Here is a 17,958-nt window from a genome sequence, read left to right on the forward strand (position 1 = left end):
TAATTCTCCAGGGTCATTTGACTCTGGACATTTTTGTACCATCACCTCAAAAATCTAGAAATGAAAGCAATATTTCTAGTTATTCAAGAGTGCATTGACAAGACATCAGTGTGTCATGGTCTCCTCTGGGAAAGAGGAATATATTAGTGGACAGTCTATCCATGATAGGCAAAACTGTCCTTATGGAATGGCCTCTTCACTGCTTGGTAACAGAGTCCCTTTTCACACTGTGGGATAAGCCTCTTATGTACTTGTTAGTAACCAAGGTAAACAACAGCCTTCCCTTTTATATTTCTCCTGTTCTGGACCAGAGAGCATGGGCAGTGGATGCATTTAGCTTCAGGTCGGATCATATGTTTGTGTATGCCTTCCCACTGTTCTGACTGATACCTTAATTTCTACGAAAAGTCAGAACTTCTGTTGGTGATATCATTCTCATAGCTCCCCAACAACTGTGGTTCAGTAGTCTTTTAGATAGTTTTAGTCTTTTGTGAAATGAGCCCAGGTCTCCACCTCACAGGAAGGATTTTCTGTCACAATACAGGGTCTCCCTCCTACACAACAGCCCACACATTCTGTCACAATACAGGGTCTCCCTCCTACACAACAGCCCACACATTCTCCACCATCAATTCATATTACAAGAAGCATTCCTCACAAACATAACTACAGTTTATAATATTTTAATATAGAAACAATTCTGCATCTTCAGTGTGAATTTCAGTGTAGAACGTAGCAGTTTATCATTGATTGGTCATTTTTTAAAAACTAGAAGTAAAAAAATTGATTTTGCCTCCACTCGACTAATTCTGTATCAGAAATTAAAAAGCCTTTGTGGTGAACTTAAATGTACTCTCGAGCCTACATCTAAGAACTTTATATAGTGAAATATGTCTTAGCTGAAGGACACCTGTTCACAAAGGACAACATCAAGAAGGCCATTTTTAACTTTGCCTGCATATAGTACCTCAGCATAAGAGCAGCTGTCTATAAAGGACAAATACTTGTCATCCTTCAGTCCTTTATTGGCAGGTTTCACTGTTTATTGTTAAAAAAGGGTGGTGATCATCTTTTTCATATTTAACATGAAAGTAATATGTTAAAAGTTTCATACCTGTGACTGTATTCATATGAATTTTGCAGATACATAGGAATACGATATTTTCTCATGTACAGTATTCATCCAGATGTCTACATTTATTAAGCTTGCATGTAATTAAAAGTGTTTATATTGTCTAATTTCAGGGCTGGTTTAATGATACCATAATGTATTTTGGGTTCTACACAAATGGAACCATTTCAAACAAGTATGAAATGCAGTTTGCTTATCTGCTGACCTGTGGGGCTTACTACATCATGTGCATCATCATAATTGCACTGAGGTTAGTTTTGTTGTATTAACATGATTATTAATAGTTTTATCCTGTACTTTCAAACAGAAGCCTGGAGATGATGTTACGCAGTCTGTACTTACAGACGTAGAGTTTGTACATATGTAATGTCCTTGAACTCCTACACTGTTAAAGTTAGATACATGAAACTCAAGTCAATGATAATCACAGTTGGTTTTCATTGGGGCTACAGGAATAGGTGTAGTTTTACCTAAATTTTAAATAAATCCAGAGTATGTCTCGCATGTCAGAGAATCAGGAGTGATTCATTTGTCCACAGACTGAGACCCAATTCCTTATGGTCTTTACTTGCTTAAAGTTATTTTTCATGCTGAATTAGATACACCATCAACAAATCTTTTTAAAACCCTAAAGTGGCTTCCATTTCAGTAGAGAACTCAGTTTCAAAAGGGTTTACTAGTCTATAAATCCTTAATTGATTGGCTCATGATTATCTTAAATGCAAAATTTAAATTTGTTGAAAATGTACATATATATTAACTAAGATCTAACTCAAACAACAAGTTACATTTACCTAAACAAAGATTCAGAATTTTATAAGAAGAGTTTTGCTTTTTAGGGAGCCAAACTATGGAATTCCATACCACCTTATATAAATCAGCTGACTCATGCCTTGCTTTCAGAAAGCTTCTTAGTCAATATCTAGAGAAACAATCACTTGTAGGATTTTTTAAATTTCATTACTACTACTCTGTAGAACGTTGTTATATCATATACGCATCAGTAATGTTTTATACATTTTACTACTACTCTTTGTATGAATCTTGTACAGTGTGACCCCGTTATAACTTGGTAATTGGGGTCCATAGAACCTGACTATGTTTATGACTATATTTCACAATATACCCCACATGGCAGATCTTACTACTCAATTTGTCTCAAAATCGCCTATTCATGTGACCTAGCCCAACCAATGGAAAGTGATTGAATTCTTCTTCAACCATCCAAAGCCCATCAGATAATGAGAAATTAATCCAATGGTGTTATTAAGTCTTATTATTAAGATTATAATTAGTAATTATCAACACATACATAAGCAGCTATTTATAGATCCTATGTAATTTGTATGCTCTTAACAGACCCTATGTCACTCAGTCTGACTAAAGATAATCAGTACAATTTACAACCATAAAAAAAAATAACAAAACTTAAATTAAATCATGTACCAGGATTTGCAAAAAATATAAAATTACATAACAATTGCCCTAATGGACTTTTTCTTAACTGATTACTAATTGACCTTAGATCACTCTGACACAGCAAAATGTAAACTGTAATGTGCTAAGGTTGAGACAACTGCATTTGATAGTGATGTTTGATCAGATTTGTTTGTTATCAATCAGCAATCTCATGTAGTGCTATGAAAGTTGATTTGAGTCAGTCTGTTGAAATAAATAACCCAAATTAGTGATAGTAAAAAATTCATTATCGGATTATAATGTCCAGTGGAAAGAAGATTGATATTCAAAACTGGGGCTAACAAGAAATGTAATACTTGCCAAAAATGTTTAAATTATTTCAATGGCAAGCTCATTCAACAACAGTAATGGCTAGAACTGAGATGTGGTAACAAGAGTTGAGTATAATACTATTCTTTTAACTCAAAGATGAGACCTGCCATCCATATGATGCTCTGTTTGATGTGTTTAAGTTGTCTTTTGTTGGCCTCACACATGTTACCATATATGAGATCAAGATTATTGATGATATTAAATACACTGTACATAAGAAAATTGATTTATTCTGATTGGTTGAATGTCACAGTAAAATTTGTGATATACTTTAGGAAATTTTTGATACAGTTGTGGCTTCACAATGTCCCATGTGATGTGATGCAATAAAGTATGTTAGAATGGGTATAGAAGTCTTGTGTTGAGTATTCAAGGATGTAAAATGTTTCTTGTCCTTCTGTTGCAAATATTCATTATGTCCAATCTGCTGACACATGCCATATATACTCACTTATAAGTCAAGTCAAGCCGCAAACAAGATCATGATCTGCTGTAACAGAATGCACCACAGATCAAGGTCTGTGTTGTTTGTTCTACTGATTACTCTTAACAAACTGCACAGACCCAGATCTGCTGGCATATTCTGCAGTTGCAGATCTGGATCTATGCAATTTGCAGTTGGACTCAGCTTACAAGCAAGTATATTCAGTAAATCATTGAATGCTACTGCACATACAGGCTATGATTTTAGCAGTTTTTGTTGACAAGTTTGCCTATGTTATCTTTATGTCAGTAATCAATTATGAAATAAAAGATAGGATAATTGGAGACTGTTGTCTCAAGATCTTTCATCTGTGAGCTACTCAATCAATGGATATCAAAAGTTTCAATTCATCTGACATGCTTTTGTTCACTCAGACTCTTAAAATACAGTTTAAGACATTCAAATAAAGTGATATACAGCAAATTCTTTGATATAACTGAGTGTTAGCTTGGTTTAATGTGAAAGTTTCTTTTCAAACAAAGTTTTGTGGACTGTTTGGATTTGTTAGAAACAGGCTTCAGTGTATGATCATTATTTTAACCTATTATTGAAATTAATGTTTTTTTCTGTTTCTTTTTTTTTAGTATATCTCGGTCCTACAAGACAAACTATATTGAAGGAAGTGGGGCATATGACTTTTACTATGTGACCCGTGTGTTCTGTGGATGGGACTATGGTATTATGGCTGTGGATGCTGCAAAGCTTAAACACAAGGGTATCTGGAATGAACTTAAAGTACGTTTCATGAATGAGCAAAATAAGTCTAGGAGATATTTTTTATATTATTTCAGTTAATTATTGATTTAGTATTGTCATCTCTTCAGTTAGATATCAGAATATTATTTCATGTAGATTTGATATTACTATGCTGTTTGTTCAAATCAAATATGTGCTTTGTGTTTCATTGGGTAAATATTAATTTAGCAGTAAGCTTAATGTTAATTTACTTTTATGAGAAAAAGATTTATGCTAATCAGATACTCAGATGTTTAGGGCCCTGATTTGAGATTTTGAAACCCTGTTGTAATCACCTTTTCCATCCATCTGTCTGTATGTCAGTTCACACTTCTTATAACCACTATAGTTCTGCAACACTTGGAAATAGTTGTCTGCCATTTTGATAGTTGAATTGCTTATTATAATTATATATGTATATATGAGCGTTTTTAAGGTTGTATCTCTTCAACTGTAATTTTTCTGGAATTATTGCCTTTTTTCCGTACTATTTAAATCTCAGTTACAACAGATTCTTGTAACAAGCAACAAAAGAATCAATAAACATATTCTTAATGCACTTAGAGATCACTTCAGTGGCCCAGTTGTTAGAATGTCCGCCTCGGATGGGGGAGGTAGCAGGTTCATACCAAAGACTTATAAAAATGGTACTTACAACTGCCTCACTTGATGCTCAGCATTAAGAGGTTAGTGTTAGGATTGGTCTGCCTGGTGTCAGGATAATGTGACTGTGTGGGACATCATGCTACGTGTCTGCAGCATGATGCCCCAGTGCTAGACATCACCATAAACTGCCACACTGCAGACATCCTAGAGATATGACTGAAAAATTGTTAAAGCTACGTTAAAAATCCAGATCACACACACACAATGCAATTTGATGTGTACATGGGAATCATTCAATATAATCTGATGCAATTTGGTATATACATCGGAGTTATTCAACATAATCTGATGCAGTTTGGTATATACATTGGAATCTTATAATATAATCTGATGCAATTTGGTATGTACAATGGAATCAGTGAACACATTCTAATGCAATATGGTATGTACATAGCAACCATTCAACATATTCAGATGCAATTGGGTTTGTATATTGTGTCATACATGTAGATGTGCCTTGTACTGGTTTTGTCAATTCCATTTTGGATACAGTCATGGCCTTTGATGTTTAACACATCTCCACACAGGATGTTGTTCTAAACTGATTTACAGGACAGATTCTTTACTCATTGTATATTGTGTCATACATGTAGATGTGCCTTGTACTGGTTTTGTCAATTCCATTTTGGATACAGTCATGGCCTTTGATGTTTAACATATCTCCACATAGGATGTTGTTCTGAACTGATTTACAGGACAGATTCTTTACTCATTGTTTCACATCTTACAAGCCATGATGTGGTCAAGGTGATGCAAACGTAAAAAACATCTTCCACTGAAGTAAGACATGATCACCTCTAGTTGCTTCTGTATAATCTCCGTTTAAACAAAATGAAATTAGATATAAAATATGCTCACAAATACTCTATAATTGTATTTTTATACTTACTACAATTGTGGTTATATTTAATTTATTGTAATATCAGTGCTATCTTTTGCATTTTATGCATTTGCTATCTCATAAAATCACACTTCTAAATAGAGACTAATCTCCATGGACTGGGGACTATCATCAGGAAAAATACAGCAACACATTAATGGCAAAAATAAAAAGAACATGATCCCATTCTGATTGTCCATCTTATCCTTGGACTTTATACAGTTCCAACATGTCTCACAATTTCATCATTTAAGACATCTTTTGACTTTTCTACTGTCAGTCAAATCTTTTTTGTGTTCTGTTTGTTTTTTCTCTCCAGTCTTTGCATAATTTTCTTGTATCTGCCCATTTTCATTAAATCTGAGGGTTTGAGGACCTTGTTAGTGAAACATTACTTCTTCATTTTTCATTCTTCTATTAGTGACTGGTGTTAGGGTAAGTATTATGTAACTATTTCTTGTTCCTTTTCATTACTCACTTCTTGTATTTCCTGGCAGAATTCAGTAAAAGTGGGGGTAAATGTGGTCAGGAATGCCATCAGGCTGAGCGACTGAACCACATGTATCCAGGATGCCTCTCTTCACATCCCATCATCCCAACCCACAGGAAATTTCTGTGGTTTTGTCTGAGATCTTCCATTTTGGGGCTTTTTGAGTCCAACTTCTTCTCCCAGAATCTTCAGCGAAGTGATGAATGTAACAGTGGCTCATTTAATGTCCTTGTTTGGGATCCGTCCTCATTTGCTTTGATGATTGATTGATGTACATCATCAGATATATCCTTCTGAATGATATATCTCTCTTTTAGGAGACAGTGACTTGTATGGGCCTGTTGGGAGACTGTGACTTGTATTGGTCTATTTCCAAATCCAAGGGAGTCAAATCTGATCCCTTCTGAGAATTTTGCTTTTATGGGAATGGATTTTTCCACCCTTCAGGGGACAGTCCATGTTCTTCCTAACAGAATCTCACAAATACTTGCTTTCATGGCCAAACTGGGTGATTTCATTTTCTGGTCACCTCTACTTTCTCCTGGGGCTCCAGCTCTTGCTTCTAGCTAACTGGAAATCTCTCAAGAACCTAGCTCCTGCTCAGGTCCCTATTTGATCCAAAAATTTCATCACCATCTGAGTAGGTGAAAAATCAGGACAGGTTTCAGACACGAGTTCCAGTTCATGCACTGGAACCTCATTCCCTTTATTTACACTGACACCCCAGATTCAAGCTGTGGTGCCCACCCAAAGCCCTGTAGAAGCCATGGTCTCAGGAAGAATCTTCCCTTCACATCATCAATCTGGAAATGTTGGCTTTTTTTACTTCAAGTATGCATCAACTGCATAAGGCATCCTGTCCCTTCTCTCTGTTTGGAAGTCTGGAATCTCCTCTGTTGTACAGCTTTAGAGGAGATCACTCTCAGAACCATAATCCATGCCAAAGAAATATTCTAGATGTTGTTGTGGGCATGGTGGACAGCCTATCCAAACAGGGGCAAGAAGTCCTGATGGAATGGTTTCTGCACCAATTGGTTACAGTAGAGATACATTTTTATCCATAGGAAAAGTTAATGGTAGACTGGATCACAATGAGACTGAACAGCAAGCTCTCTCTTTACGTATCTTTAATGCGAAGTGGGAGTATAATGAGTCACTGACACCTTCAGTCTGAGGTGGAAATAAGTGTATGCCTATGCCTTCAGACCTTTCCAATTAATCCATCAGGTTCTTCATAGTGCCAGGACTTCCAAGCTTTTACTCATCCTGTTTGCTTTCTTGTTGTCCCAGTGATTGTAGTTAAGCAATCTACTTGACATAATGGTTGACAACCCGAGGGAATTATGACTGAGAATCACAGAGGACCCCTCTTGCACACACTCAGATTCTCCACCTCAATGCCTGGCTTATGTGAAATGATCTGTCCAACAGGACCATTTCATCGAGCATGGTTGCAAAATGCATCATTCAGGCTAGAAGGCTTCCAATTTTTACAATGCAGAGTGGAAAATTTGGTAACTGGTGCAGTAGGGAATATATTGTTCCCATCTGCTCTGCTTTAGCTGCAGTTTCTGATTTTAGTTTTTTTTCCTTTGAAGGTACCTCAGATATTTTGGCAGCCACTATCTTGAGATGGATTATTCAGACTAATAAAAGAAATTATCAATCTCTAACAGAGAAATATTTTTCTTTAATGAAAATTAAAGCCTGTTGGGTCAGAATTATTGCTGCATCTTGGGCCATTTTGAATCATTCTTATCTAGATCTACGTTTTGAGCATTTTACTGATCTAGTTCAGGAACAATTCAGTATTTTATTACGGGGCCCCAGGTGGCCAAGAGGTCTAAGGCAGATCACTCAACACTACTCACCTCTGTCCATGTGGATTTGAGTCTCAGCTCAGCCAAACTGGACATGTTAGAAATCTTGTCATTATCACACACCGTGGGTCGGTGGTTCTTCCTAGGTTTTCCTCCACCAAAATATACTGGACACCATACATCCTATCCTTAAAAATGGCATTAAAAACCCACAAACATTTTCTTATAGCCCCACTTAATGAACTCTTTGCAACTTGATAGAAATCACATCAAGGCTGCTGTTAATCTGTCCAATAACAATTTGGTTTCCACACAAGAACTTTACTGAGAAAAGTTGGATTTTAACCAAATTTTACATACAGCTGCATACTGATGAGACCTCAAAAGAATTTGTCATCAGTTGGAGGAGTTAACATTTCCAAGTTGCCTGTCCTACTAACGTTTGTTTCTGAAGCTTAAGTTTACCAACGATTGTTGGATTCCATTCAGTTTAGGCATGCAGCTGTATATTCATGAAGCCAGATTGATTCCAGCATTTGATGATGTCATTTACATGAGTTATGACCCATAATTATCCTTAATCCTGACTTTGGATTCACAGCATAACTTTTGAAGGTTTCCACAGCAATACTTTACCCAAGATTGTAGGATTTCAGTGAAATTTGGCAGCCAGATCATGAATGAGTTTTACTTTCACCTACTCTGCAACATCATTTAAAGGAGCTATGCCCCCGATTAGCCATTATCCTGGCTTTAGTGTTAGAGTGTAAGATTTCACCCAAATTTGTCATGCAGTTTTTCTATTGATGAGAACTTGAATGAGTTTGATTTCCAGCATTCTATGATATAATTTAATTAAAAGGAGTTATGTGTCTGCTTAGTTTTCCACAGCATACATTTTCTGACTTTAGTTTCTACAGCATTACTTCACTCAGGATTGTAGGATTTCAATCAAATTCAGTAGGAGGCTTTATCAGCTGAGACCCTGAATGAATCTGATTTCCAACCACTCCACGTCATGATTTAAAGGAGATCCCCTTATTTTCTTTTATCTTGGTTTCTGCAGCATAACTTTACAAAAGATTGTAGGGAGGGGGGCCTGAGGTGGCTGAAAGGTCTAATGTAATCACCTTTACAGATCAATGAGATCTAACCTTTGCATGGGTTCAAGTCTTTACCTGGCTAATTTGGGTATGTGAGAAAATTTGCCAGTAGCTGAATGTGTGTTGATGGTTCTTCCTCCACTAAATATACTGGCTGCTTTATATCGCCTATCTAGTGCTGATAAATGGCATTAAACCCAAAAACCATAGATTGTAGGACTTCAACCAAACTTGGCATGCAACTTTATATTTTATATTGATGAGACCCTGAATGAGTTTGGTTTCCTGCAGTTTTGCAAAATTATTTAGAATAGTTATATCCCTTGATTTCCTATTCTTAAAACTTTTTGTTTTCTGCAGCTTTTACCTTTCTAATGATTCGTAGATTTCAAACAAATTTAGCATGCTCATTTGTAGATTTGTGAGAATTTAAATGAGTTGGATTTTCAGCATAATAATTCATTATTTAGAAGAGTTATAGCCCCTGAATTTAGTTTCCAACCCAAGTTCCTCTGTTTAAGACCCTGTCAAACAGATTGCAGTAAGCAGGTTTGTTTATTATTTATCAATCAATAATAACTCTTGTAATCATTCCTATACGTGTAAAATTGTGTGTCACTTTGTGGCATGTGCAGCAAAACATCAACTGCAAATTGCCAACAAAACAAAATGAACAAAGCAAAGCCAAACAAAAATCCTCATGACAAAGATTTAAGATGTAAATATTCAAAATTTGCAATGGCAATAAAACACTTAAAATGGTTTTGAATAATTTCCTTGTGACTGAAATAAAAATTGTTTCTAGCTAATTGATGTACAGTACAGTGTTTTTGCACCATTAAATTCTTGCAAATCTAAATCTTAACACTTAATTATGAAATTATTATTAAATTGTCTCACTAAATGTTATATTTGTTAAAAAGTATTGTGGAATGCAATATTATGTAATCTCTGTGAAGAACATACTGGAACATCATTTGCACAGCTTTCGGATATAAAAATAAAGGATGTATTTATAAATTTCTTATATGAACATATGTCCTTTACATGACAGCATCCATCAAATGTAGTCCAGATTTCATTGTATTTATTGTCTATACACTTAGGAGTACCTGTCTGGGATTCAAAAAGAGGAAAAACAAGCAACATGTGGAGAGAAATGTAAATGGATCTTTATCCGCATAGCAACAAACTTGTTTGTACTTGGATCAATTGGGGGATGTGGCTACTTCGTCTATTTTCTGTCCACCAACAAGATCATAACTGATGTAAGTATGCATACTAAAAGAGACCTCTGGCACATAAATGACATTACTCATATATATCTCATTCAGCACATCATAGACCTAGATCTGCCATTGATCATGTGCCAGCAGAGCAGAATCTGTGCTTTTAGTTTCATTATAATCTCAATGGGATGACCATTCTGATGTGCAAGGACACAATGCATTACATTTTTTACATTTGGGTGCATGACATAATAGCTAAATATGGTATCTAGTACTCATTTCATTGATGGATTCATGTGATTTTTCTTTGAAGGACTCACATAAAGCATAACATATTTAGCTTGCATCCGAGAAGTAGAGGAAGCAATTGTACTGTCTGCATTGATTTTGGTGTCATTGTTGGTGTATGTGTGTGTGTTTTGGATGTTTAATGTAAATTTAACAATTTTCCAATCATATTGCTACAGTGTCTGCAGTGGCAGTTTATAGTGATGTTTAGCCACAGGGCATCATGCTGCAGACACGTGGCACGATATCCCACCCAGTCACATTATCCTGACACCAGGCCGACCAGTCTTAACACAAACTCTTAATGCAGTGCACCAAGCGATGCAGCTGTTAGTACCATTATTAAAGTCTTTGGTCTGACTCGGCCAGGGTTCTAACACCCTTGCAACAAAAGACAGTTGCTGTGACCTTTGACTGGATTTGGTTAGGATTTTATGTTTAACTCATGAACACATAGGTTTTTTGCATACTGTGTACTTCTATTTTGAATCATGAAACTTGATGTTGGATGCATTTTTGTAAGTACTGCACACTTGTTTTAGTGAAAGGTCTCTGCATATTATAAATTACACAAATTTTGTGTTTAAAGTCCATTTCTCTGGCACTGTTCAAATTATAGACATAAAACTTGTTGATTGGATACTTGTCTGTTCATACAACACCATACAACAGAAAGTATCATTAAGATCTATTATTCATATTTTTTTGACTTGGCCCACAATTTTAGCATTTAGCTCTTGATATTATAGGTATTTATGCTCCAGCATATCTATGAAGGGGCAAATATTATTATCCATGACCACCCAACCCTTATGTCCTTGATGTCTGGTTATGTCCATCACAAAATTCCTTTCTGCTCAGTCACTTTTGAAGGACTTTTGTGGACTGAAATCAAATTTGGTACATTACATTAAAAAGACCATGGTCAAGTTACACTATTTTCTGGTAGAATATTGGAAAGTTATAGCCCCTGTTTGAGTTACAAACAATGCAAATCCATTTAGTTGTTGCTGACTTTTGAAGAGCTTCATAGATTAAAATCTTACTTTACTCAGAATACCTAGAGCAGTGCAGTTTTTTGGTAGATAATCAGATTTGTAGCACCTGTTGGCCTTAAAATTTTAATTACATTTCCGCTCAGTAACTTGTAAATGACTAAATGAATTAAAGTCAGATTTGGTATGAGCCACTTTCAACATGTTATGTTATATGCACATATATAGTTATATTAAATTTGATTTTTATAATATTTTGGCAAAACTTTATATAGCTGTGACCCTTGATTTAAAACTTTGCCCTTCTGTTTCATTTCTTCTTAATGAATGTTTCAGGTACTTTATGGATTAGAATCAAATTTGGACTGTGCCTTTAGTTTAAAAATGCCTACGTCAAGTTTGAATGTTCATTTTTTGACAGCAGGCTATTACAGAGTTTGACCCCAGCCTGACTCTGAACTTTGCCCTTCAGGTTTTGCTAAATAGCTGTTGTAGGACTAGATTAATTGTGAAGTCATATTTAGCATCAGGCATTATATCAAGGAAGTCGAAGTCAAAGTAGATTTTTACTGGGTTTTTTTTTTTGGGGGGGGGCCAAAGGTTTTAGAGTTATAGCCTACATTTTACTCAGAACTTTACCTTGTAATTACACTGTCCGCGTCGGTTCGAGTCTCGGATTCGGCTAATGTGGTTATGTGAGAAAGCTTGCCAGTAGCTTCTCGTGGGTCGGTGGTTCTTTCCGGGGTTTTTCCGGGTTCTTCCTCCACCATTAATACTGGCTGCCATGTATGGCCTATCTTGTGCTGAAAAGTGGCGTTAAACCCTACAACAACAACAACAACAACCTTGTAATTACATAATATTGGCAGGAGGTTGGTGTTGTATGGACACATTTCTAAATTGATTGATGATAATATCATCCTACCTTTAATCATGAAATTTGCCGAGGTGATGCAGCTTTATAAATACTACACTCTTAACACAGAAACAGGTCAGTATAACCTATCTTTAATGTTTGATTTACTGAAGTTAAATTGTGAGTCTTAAGTTCATTTTTGTGGGTACTGTTGATGAGTTTTAAGTTCATTTTCTGGCTACTGTTGATGAGAATTATGAGACTTTATAATTGGATGCGGTTTTTGTTCAAACTACACCCATGCAACCCCAAAGGTCATGGCAATATCCTTCATTTTACTTTACTGATTTAGGTATTTATGTTTAGCTCATGACCAGATAGATTTTTGCATGCAGGATAATTCATCTAGAAGACCTTTGTGAGCAGTGCATTTGAAGTAAATATCTTTATTTAGTGGAAAGCTGTTAATATTAATGACTATACATTATATTTTGTGACAGTTCTAATGTTGTTATGCATGCCAGTAAGTAGTCAGTGTATGCTTTGCATGTGGCCTTTATTGTATTTGCTTATAAAGGTGAATTAAGTTTACCAACAGTAAAAACACCTGGTCTGAGAATTAGCACATGCTGAGGTGTTGAAGCTGTATGTTCCCTGATGTGCAAGTACTTATATAACAGTTTTACACAATTAGATGCCAGGTCATATGCAGTGGTATTACGTAGTCAAGCTAAAAATAAAATGGGGTATAAAGTACTGCATTTTTGTGTCTCATGTTAAAAGACCAGATGAGCTTCTTGATGGCTTGTTCTAAATTGTTCATCAGTTGTCTATTAGTACATGTTTGTTATTGCCACTTCTTCTAAAACTACGAAGAGGATTGCCATGAAATGTTACACATATACTGTGGTGCCAGTCTTACATCCAATATGGCCACCATGATGCCATCTTGAAACTCTACCAATACTTCACCTGAATCAGCATGAGGGATTCACCAAAAGGATTCTTGTGTTGTCTAGTTGGTCTTAAAGGAACATGGTGCATCTTGCACATCCACTATGGCTGCCACATTGGTTATCATGAAAATGATGTTATCACCACTCTGCCTGGATGGTCATATAAAGATGGGATTCTGTCCAAAATACATTGTATGAAGTCTGGTTGTTCCTAAATGAAAATGGTGCCAATCCTAAGTGTAATATGGCTGCTGTGGTGCCCTTTTCAAATATCTTATCATTATGGATGGTTATATTGACATACTTACAGTGTTGCCAATCTGACATTTGGTATGTCTGTCATTGTAGCCATATTGAAAATCTTACTGTCACCACTCCTTCTGAATGATGATCTTATTGACACGAGGTTTTCACTGAAAGACAACTAATGGTATCTTGTTGACCCTAAATGAAAATGGTAATAAATGGATTTCCAGTGTGGTAGGGTTGGTGGCCATCTTCAAAATGTTATTATTGGTATAGTAGAAACTGCTGTGAGTGACCTCTGCTATGAAATCACCTGTCATTTCCAACCACAGTTATAATGCACAGATTGATTTTATTATGTAAAAGCTGTTATGAGTGACCACCTGCTGAACTTGACCAGCAACCGCAATGTCTTGGCAAAATATACATTTCGACACTGCTATGAATGACTGCATTGCAAAATGAGGATAAATTCCACTGACCTTTATTTAATCCCTGTAAAAATGACTGCTCATACCGTTCTAAATTTTTTAAATGTTTTTTAAAAACAAGTCTGTCAACCGATGTCTGAATTTGTTTAGCTATGCCTATAGTGTTTTATAGTTTCTGTCACAAACCAGACTAAAGTATATGTGGATTATTTCCTAGTCTGGTTCCCTGCTTCGTATGCTCCCTGCGTTGTTCTCCGCTATTCCTATAGCAGGGAACCAGACTAATTATTCCTGCACTTAGCCTGCTTCCTGGCCTTATCATATGACCCGGCATCCCTACCAACAACTGTATCATGAGAACAGACAGACACCACTGACCGATATGTAATCAGTTGTTACAATGACCTCTTGATTAATAATGATTGTACTGATAAAAAACAAACATAAAAGGAATATTTATAAAAAAAAGGGATTTTTGCTACCAGTAATAGATGCTTCAGTCCGTAAACCAGGCTAATGTACAAGTCACAAATTGCCATTGTGAAGTTGATATAGTGGTTGCATACAATGTTTGTCTTTAGTCTAGAGTTAATCCATTTTGAGGGGATGAATAAGGTCATTGTCTATTAAACCAGCAAGAAAGAATGGTTTGCGGTATTCAGTTGATAGTGTTCAAGACTTGTGATGTTTGTTGTATTTCCCCCCGATGTTAAGTGATTACATCCCAATCACAAAGCTGTCGTCATTTCAAGTTGGTGTGACCGGGTTACACACTTTGCTTATAGAGTTAATCCCTGTGTGTCATTTTTGAATGAAGCCGTTGACTTTTGTCTCAGAGTAAATGGTTCTGTTTCTGGATGAGATGTTTCTTTTTATTTCAGTAATTGTTAGATATGCAATGCACATGTATAGATTTTTCATATTTTCCCACAGCGCAGTCAAAACCATCTTTACGTTCAATATTATAACTGAGCGCTAATAATGTTAACACCTAGAACCTTAATAACAATGGACGAACCTCCAACTAAAAAGAGACAAATTTTAAGGCTGGAGAAAATAATTATTGTAACTGAAAGAAGAGAAAAAGAGCAGACCACTTGCAAAAAAGCAGTTTAAACATCCGTAAAATTAATTTAGGTTGTTATAAAGGAAAACGAGTAATTCAGAAACAGTTTCATATGCTAAAATGTGTGATCTTTAGATGTAAATGTGATTTCATATTTAATGATAGAAGTATATCTTTATTGCTATATAATTTTGTCTTTAGCTGAATGCATACAATATTTTAGTAAGAACTATTAATAAAGAATAGAATATATGTGCAGTGATTGTGGTTATTTTTCTTGAAATTGTTCTGAAACTGGACCTTGGAAACATCTTTTTGTACAAACCTGATATAAGAGACCACCTGTCTTGAGAGACTCAATTTTGTTGGCAGAAGGGGTCTTCACTAAAATACCATTATTGCAGTGTGAAGCTGTTTCTGACCTACAGCATGTAAAATATTGGCAATCTCTCCATTCATTTTAATGTCAAAGGTTTTTTTATGTGTACAGGCTTGTGAGCATGATAACACAAGCAACTGTGGATGGGATTTTGATAAAAATCAGTTTGTGGACATATCTGATGTGTATATAAATAACTTATTAATTATAAATTCAACCAAACTTAGCACATGTGTCTATCTTGACATAATCTTGGTGAAGTTGAATTATTTTCTATCCATGAGAGTATGGCAGTGTTGATGGCCATAACAAAGAATTTGTCTGGCACCTGCTGGTTTTTTGTGAATATGTTAACTCATATATATATATATATATATATATATATATATATATATATATATATATATATATATATATATATATATATATATATATATATATATATATATACAGTCACACATTCGTTTCATTTTTTTCATTTTTGCATGATAATTAATGTTTATGGTGGCTGATGGAAACTTAAGTATTGTTTACTGTACTTGATGATGACTGCTACAGTGGCCTTGTAGTTAGAGCATCCACCTCAGATGCAGGAGGTTTGTGGGTTCGATCCCTGGCCGAGTCATACCAAAGACTTATAACAATGGTACTAACAGCTGCCTCACTTGGCTCTCAGAATTAAGAGGTTAGTGTTAGAACTGGTCGGCTTTGTGTGAGGATAATGTGACCGGGTGGGACATCATGCTACATGTCTGCGGCATGATGCTTCATTGCTAGACATCACTATAAACTGCCACACTGCAGACATTGTAGTGATATGACTGATTTTTTTTTAAAGCTGTTAAAAATCCAAATTACACACATCACTGTACTTGATGAACCCACATCTAGCTCACACTCAAGTGCAAACAGCATAGACCAAAACCCACTATGCTATAAGTAATCAAGATGCACATTCCCTGAAGACATGTAAGAGTTATGTCCCTTTACTATATGTCAGAGTTTACTAGAGAAAATAACTATGGTCTTAACCCTTTACCTCATGCAACTGTCTTTGGACGCCTCTACAAAAGTCGCATGGAAGCGCCTTTTGACGCCTCTACAAAAGTCGCTTCGATTGGAAGCGACTTTTGACGTCGGCTGTAAACATCAGCCATTTTAAGCCGGTTTTCATAGCGCCACCTTTGGGGAAAACCCCTTATTAGATACTACATTCATTTCTGTGAATGACAATTACATCAGATCACGTGGTCACTGTTTATGCACTGGTCGATATCTGCTATTTAAAGTAACTGGGTCGTAACCTCCACTCTCCAAATAAATAGATTAAATAACCTAGGTAAAGGCTGTGATATTGATGTAGGCAGCAATTAGTTTTTATAAATTATCAAATTCAGATGACTTAATGATGTAGACGCAGACGAAAAACTTGTAAATTTCGAGTATGGGAAATGGCAGCTATGGTTGGTCATGCGGCCTCACTGACATGATGGTGAACAAGTTCTCTCCAGATTTTAAAGCACATAATAAATTTTTCCATGATAAATAATTACACAGCTATAACAATCAGACTTTACTCTTAAATTTTTCCACATATAATAGATGTGTACCAAACATGTAAAATGGTTAAAATTGCTGTTAAACATAACATACACTACATTGCTTAACAGTTCACAGGCAACCGTATGCGTATAGAGTCAACTAGGTAACAGGTGTTCTATTTATAGCACGCTGCACTTTGTAACTATGCTCTATGAGGTAAAGGGTTAAACTAGGAAACAGAAAAGGCAAAACCAACAAGTTCCATAGAATTCAGCAAATAATTTATTTGTCTAGAATACAAAGTGAAAATATACAAGGAGCTTACGTTATTGAGAATTAATCCCAATAGTCCTTAAAGTTCTATTACAAGTCCAAATGTATAGAATGTTGTGAATGAATTCCAGTATTGAATGTGCTGATGAAAATATTCTTGTTTGAGATGATGTAACAGCAGTCTTGATGTATCAGTGATATAATCTAGAATGTCCTTGAATGAATTCTCAATAATCCGAAAATAGTGATTTAGTCCAAAAAGTCAATGAGCACTTTGTAATTTCAATGAAACATTTAAAGTAATAAATCCTCTCAAATCATGACATAACAAAAGTAGAAGACTGATTCCACTTGGCAGATGTTAAAATAGGAAAGAATACTTTTGATGTAAACAACCTTATATAGAAAAGTAAGATACATTGAGATGACTAGAATGTGGGTCCAAAGATTATTTCCAGAACATGGTAAGTTGTAAACAAGGTCAGGTCTTTTACTTCAATTTTAGTTAAAAAAAACATGACAATGATCATATAAACCAGGTTTTTGACCAAGGAAAAAACCCATTGTCCGAAGCACAAATCCAAGTACGCAAGTTC

At 35.5% G+C, this 17,958-nt stretch overlaps 1 protein-coding gene across 3 annotated transcripts in view; it reads left to right on the forward strand.

The window, feature by feature from the left end:
• Positions 1-17,958, forward strand: part of LOC149806099 (transmembrane channel-like protein 5) — a 103,939-nt gene that overhangs the window by 27,746 nt on the left and 58,235 nt on the right. For all 3 annotated transcript variants that reach the window (XM_089950977.1, XM_089950978.1, XM_089950976.1), the window contains exons 7-9: positions 1,246-1,382; positions 3,992-4,142; positions 10,208-10,369. In XM_089950977.1, coding sequence (XP_089807103.1) covers positions 1,246-1,382; positions 3,992-4,142; positions 10,208-10,369 — 450 coding nt within the window. The remainder of the gene's footprint in view (positions 1-1,245; positions 1,383-3,991; positions 4,143-10,207; positions 10,370-17,958) is intronic.

The sequence above is a fragment of the Sinohyriopsis cumingii genome, chromosome 2, assembly GCF_028554795.1.
Source record: "Sinohyriopsis cumingii isolate HCF-2022 chromosome 2, ASM2855479v2, whole genome shotgun sequence".
In the NCBI taxonomy this organism is placed as follows: Eukaryota; Metazoa; Mollusca; class Bivalvia; order Unionida; family Unionidae; genus Sinohyriopsis; species Sinohyriopsis cumingii.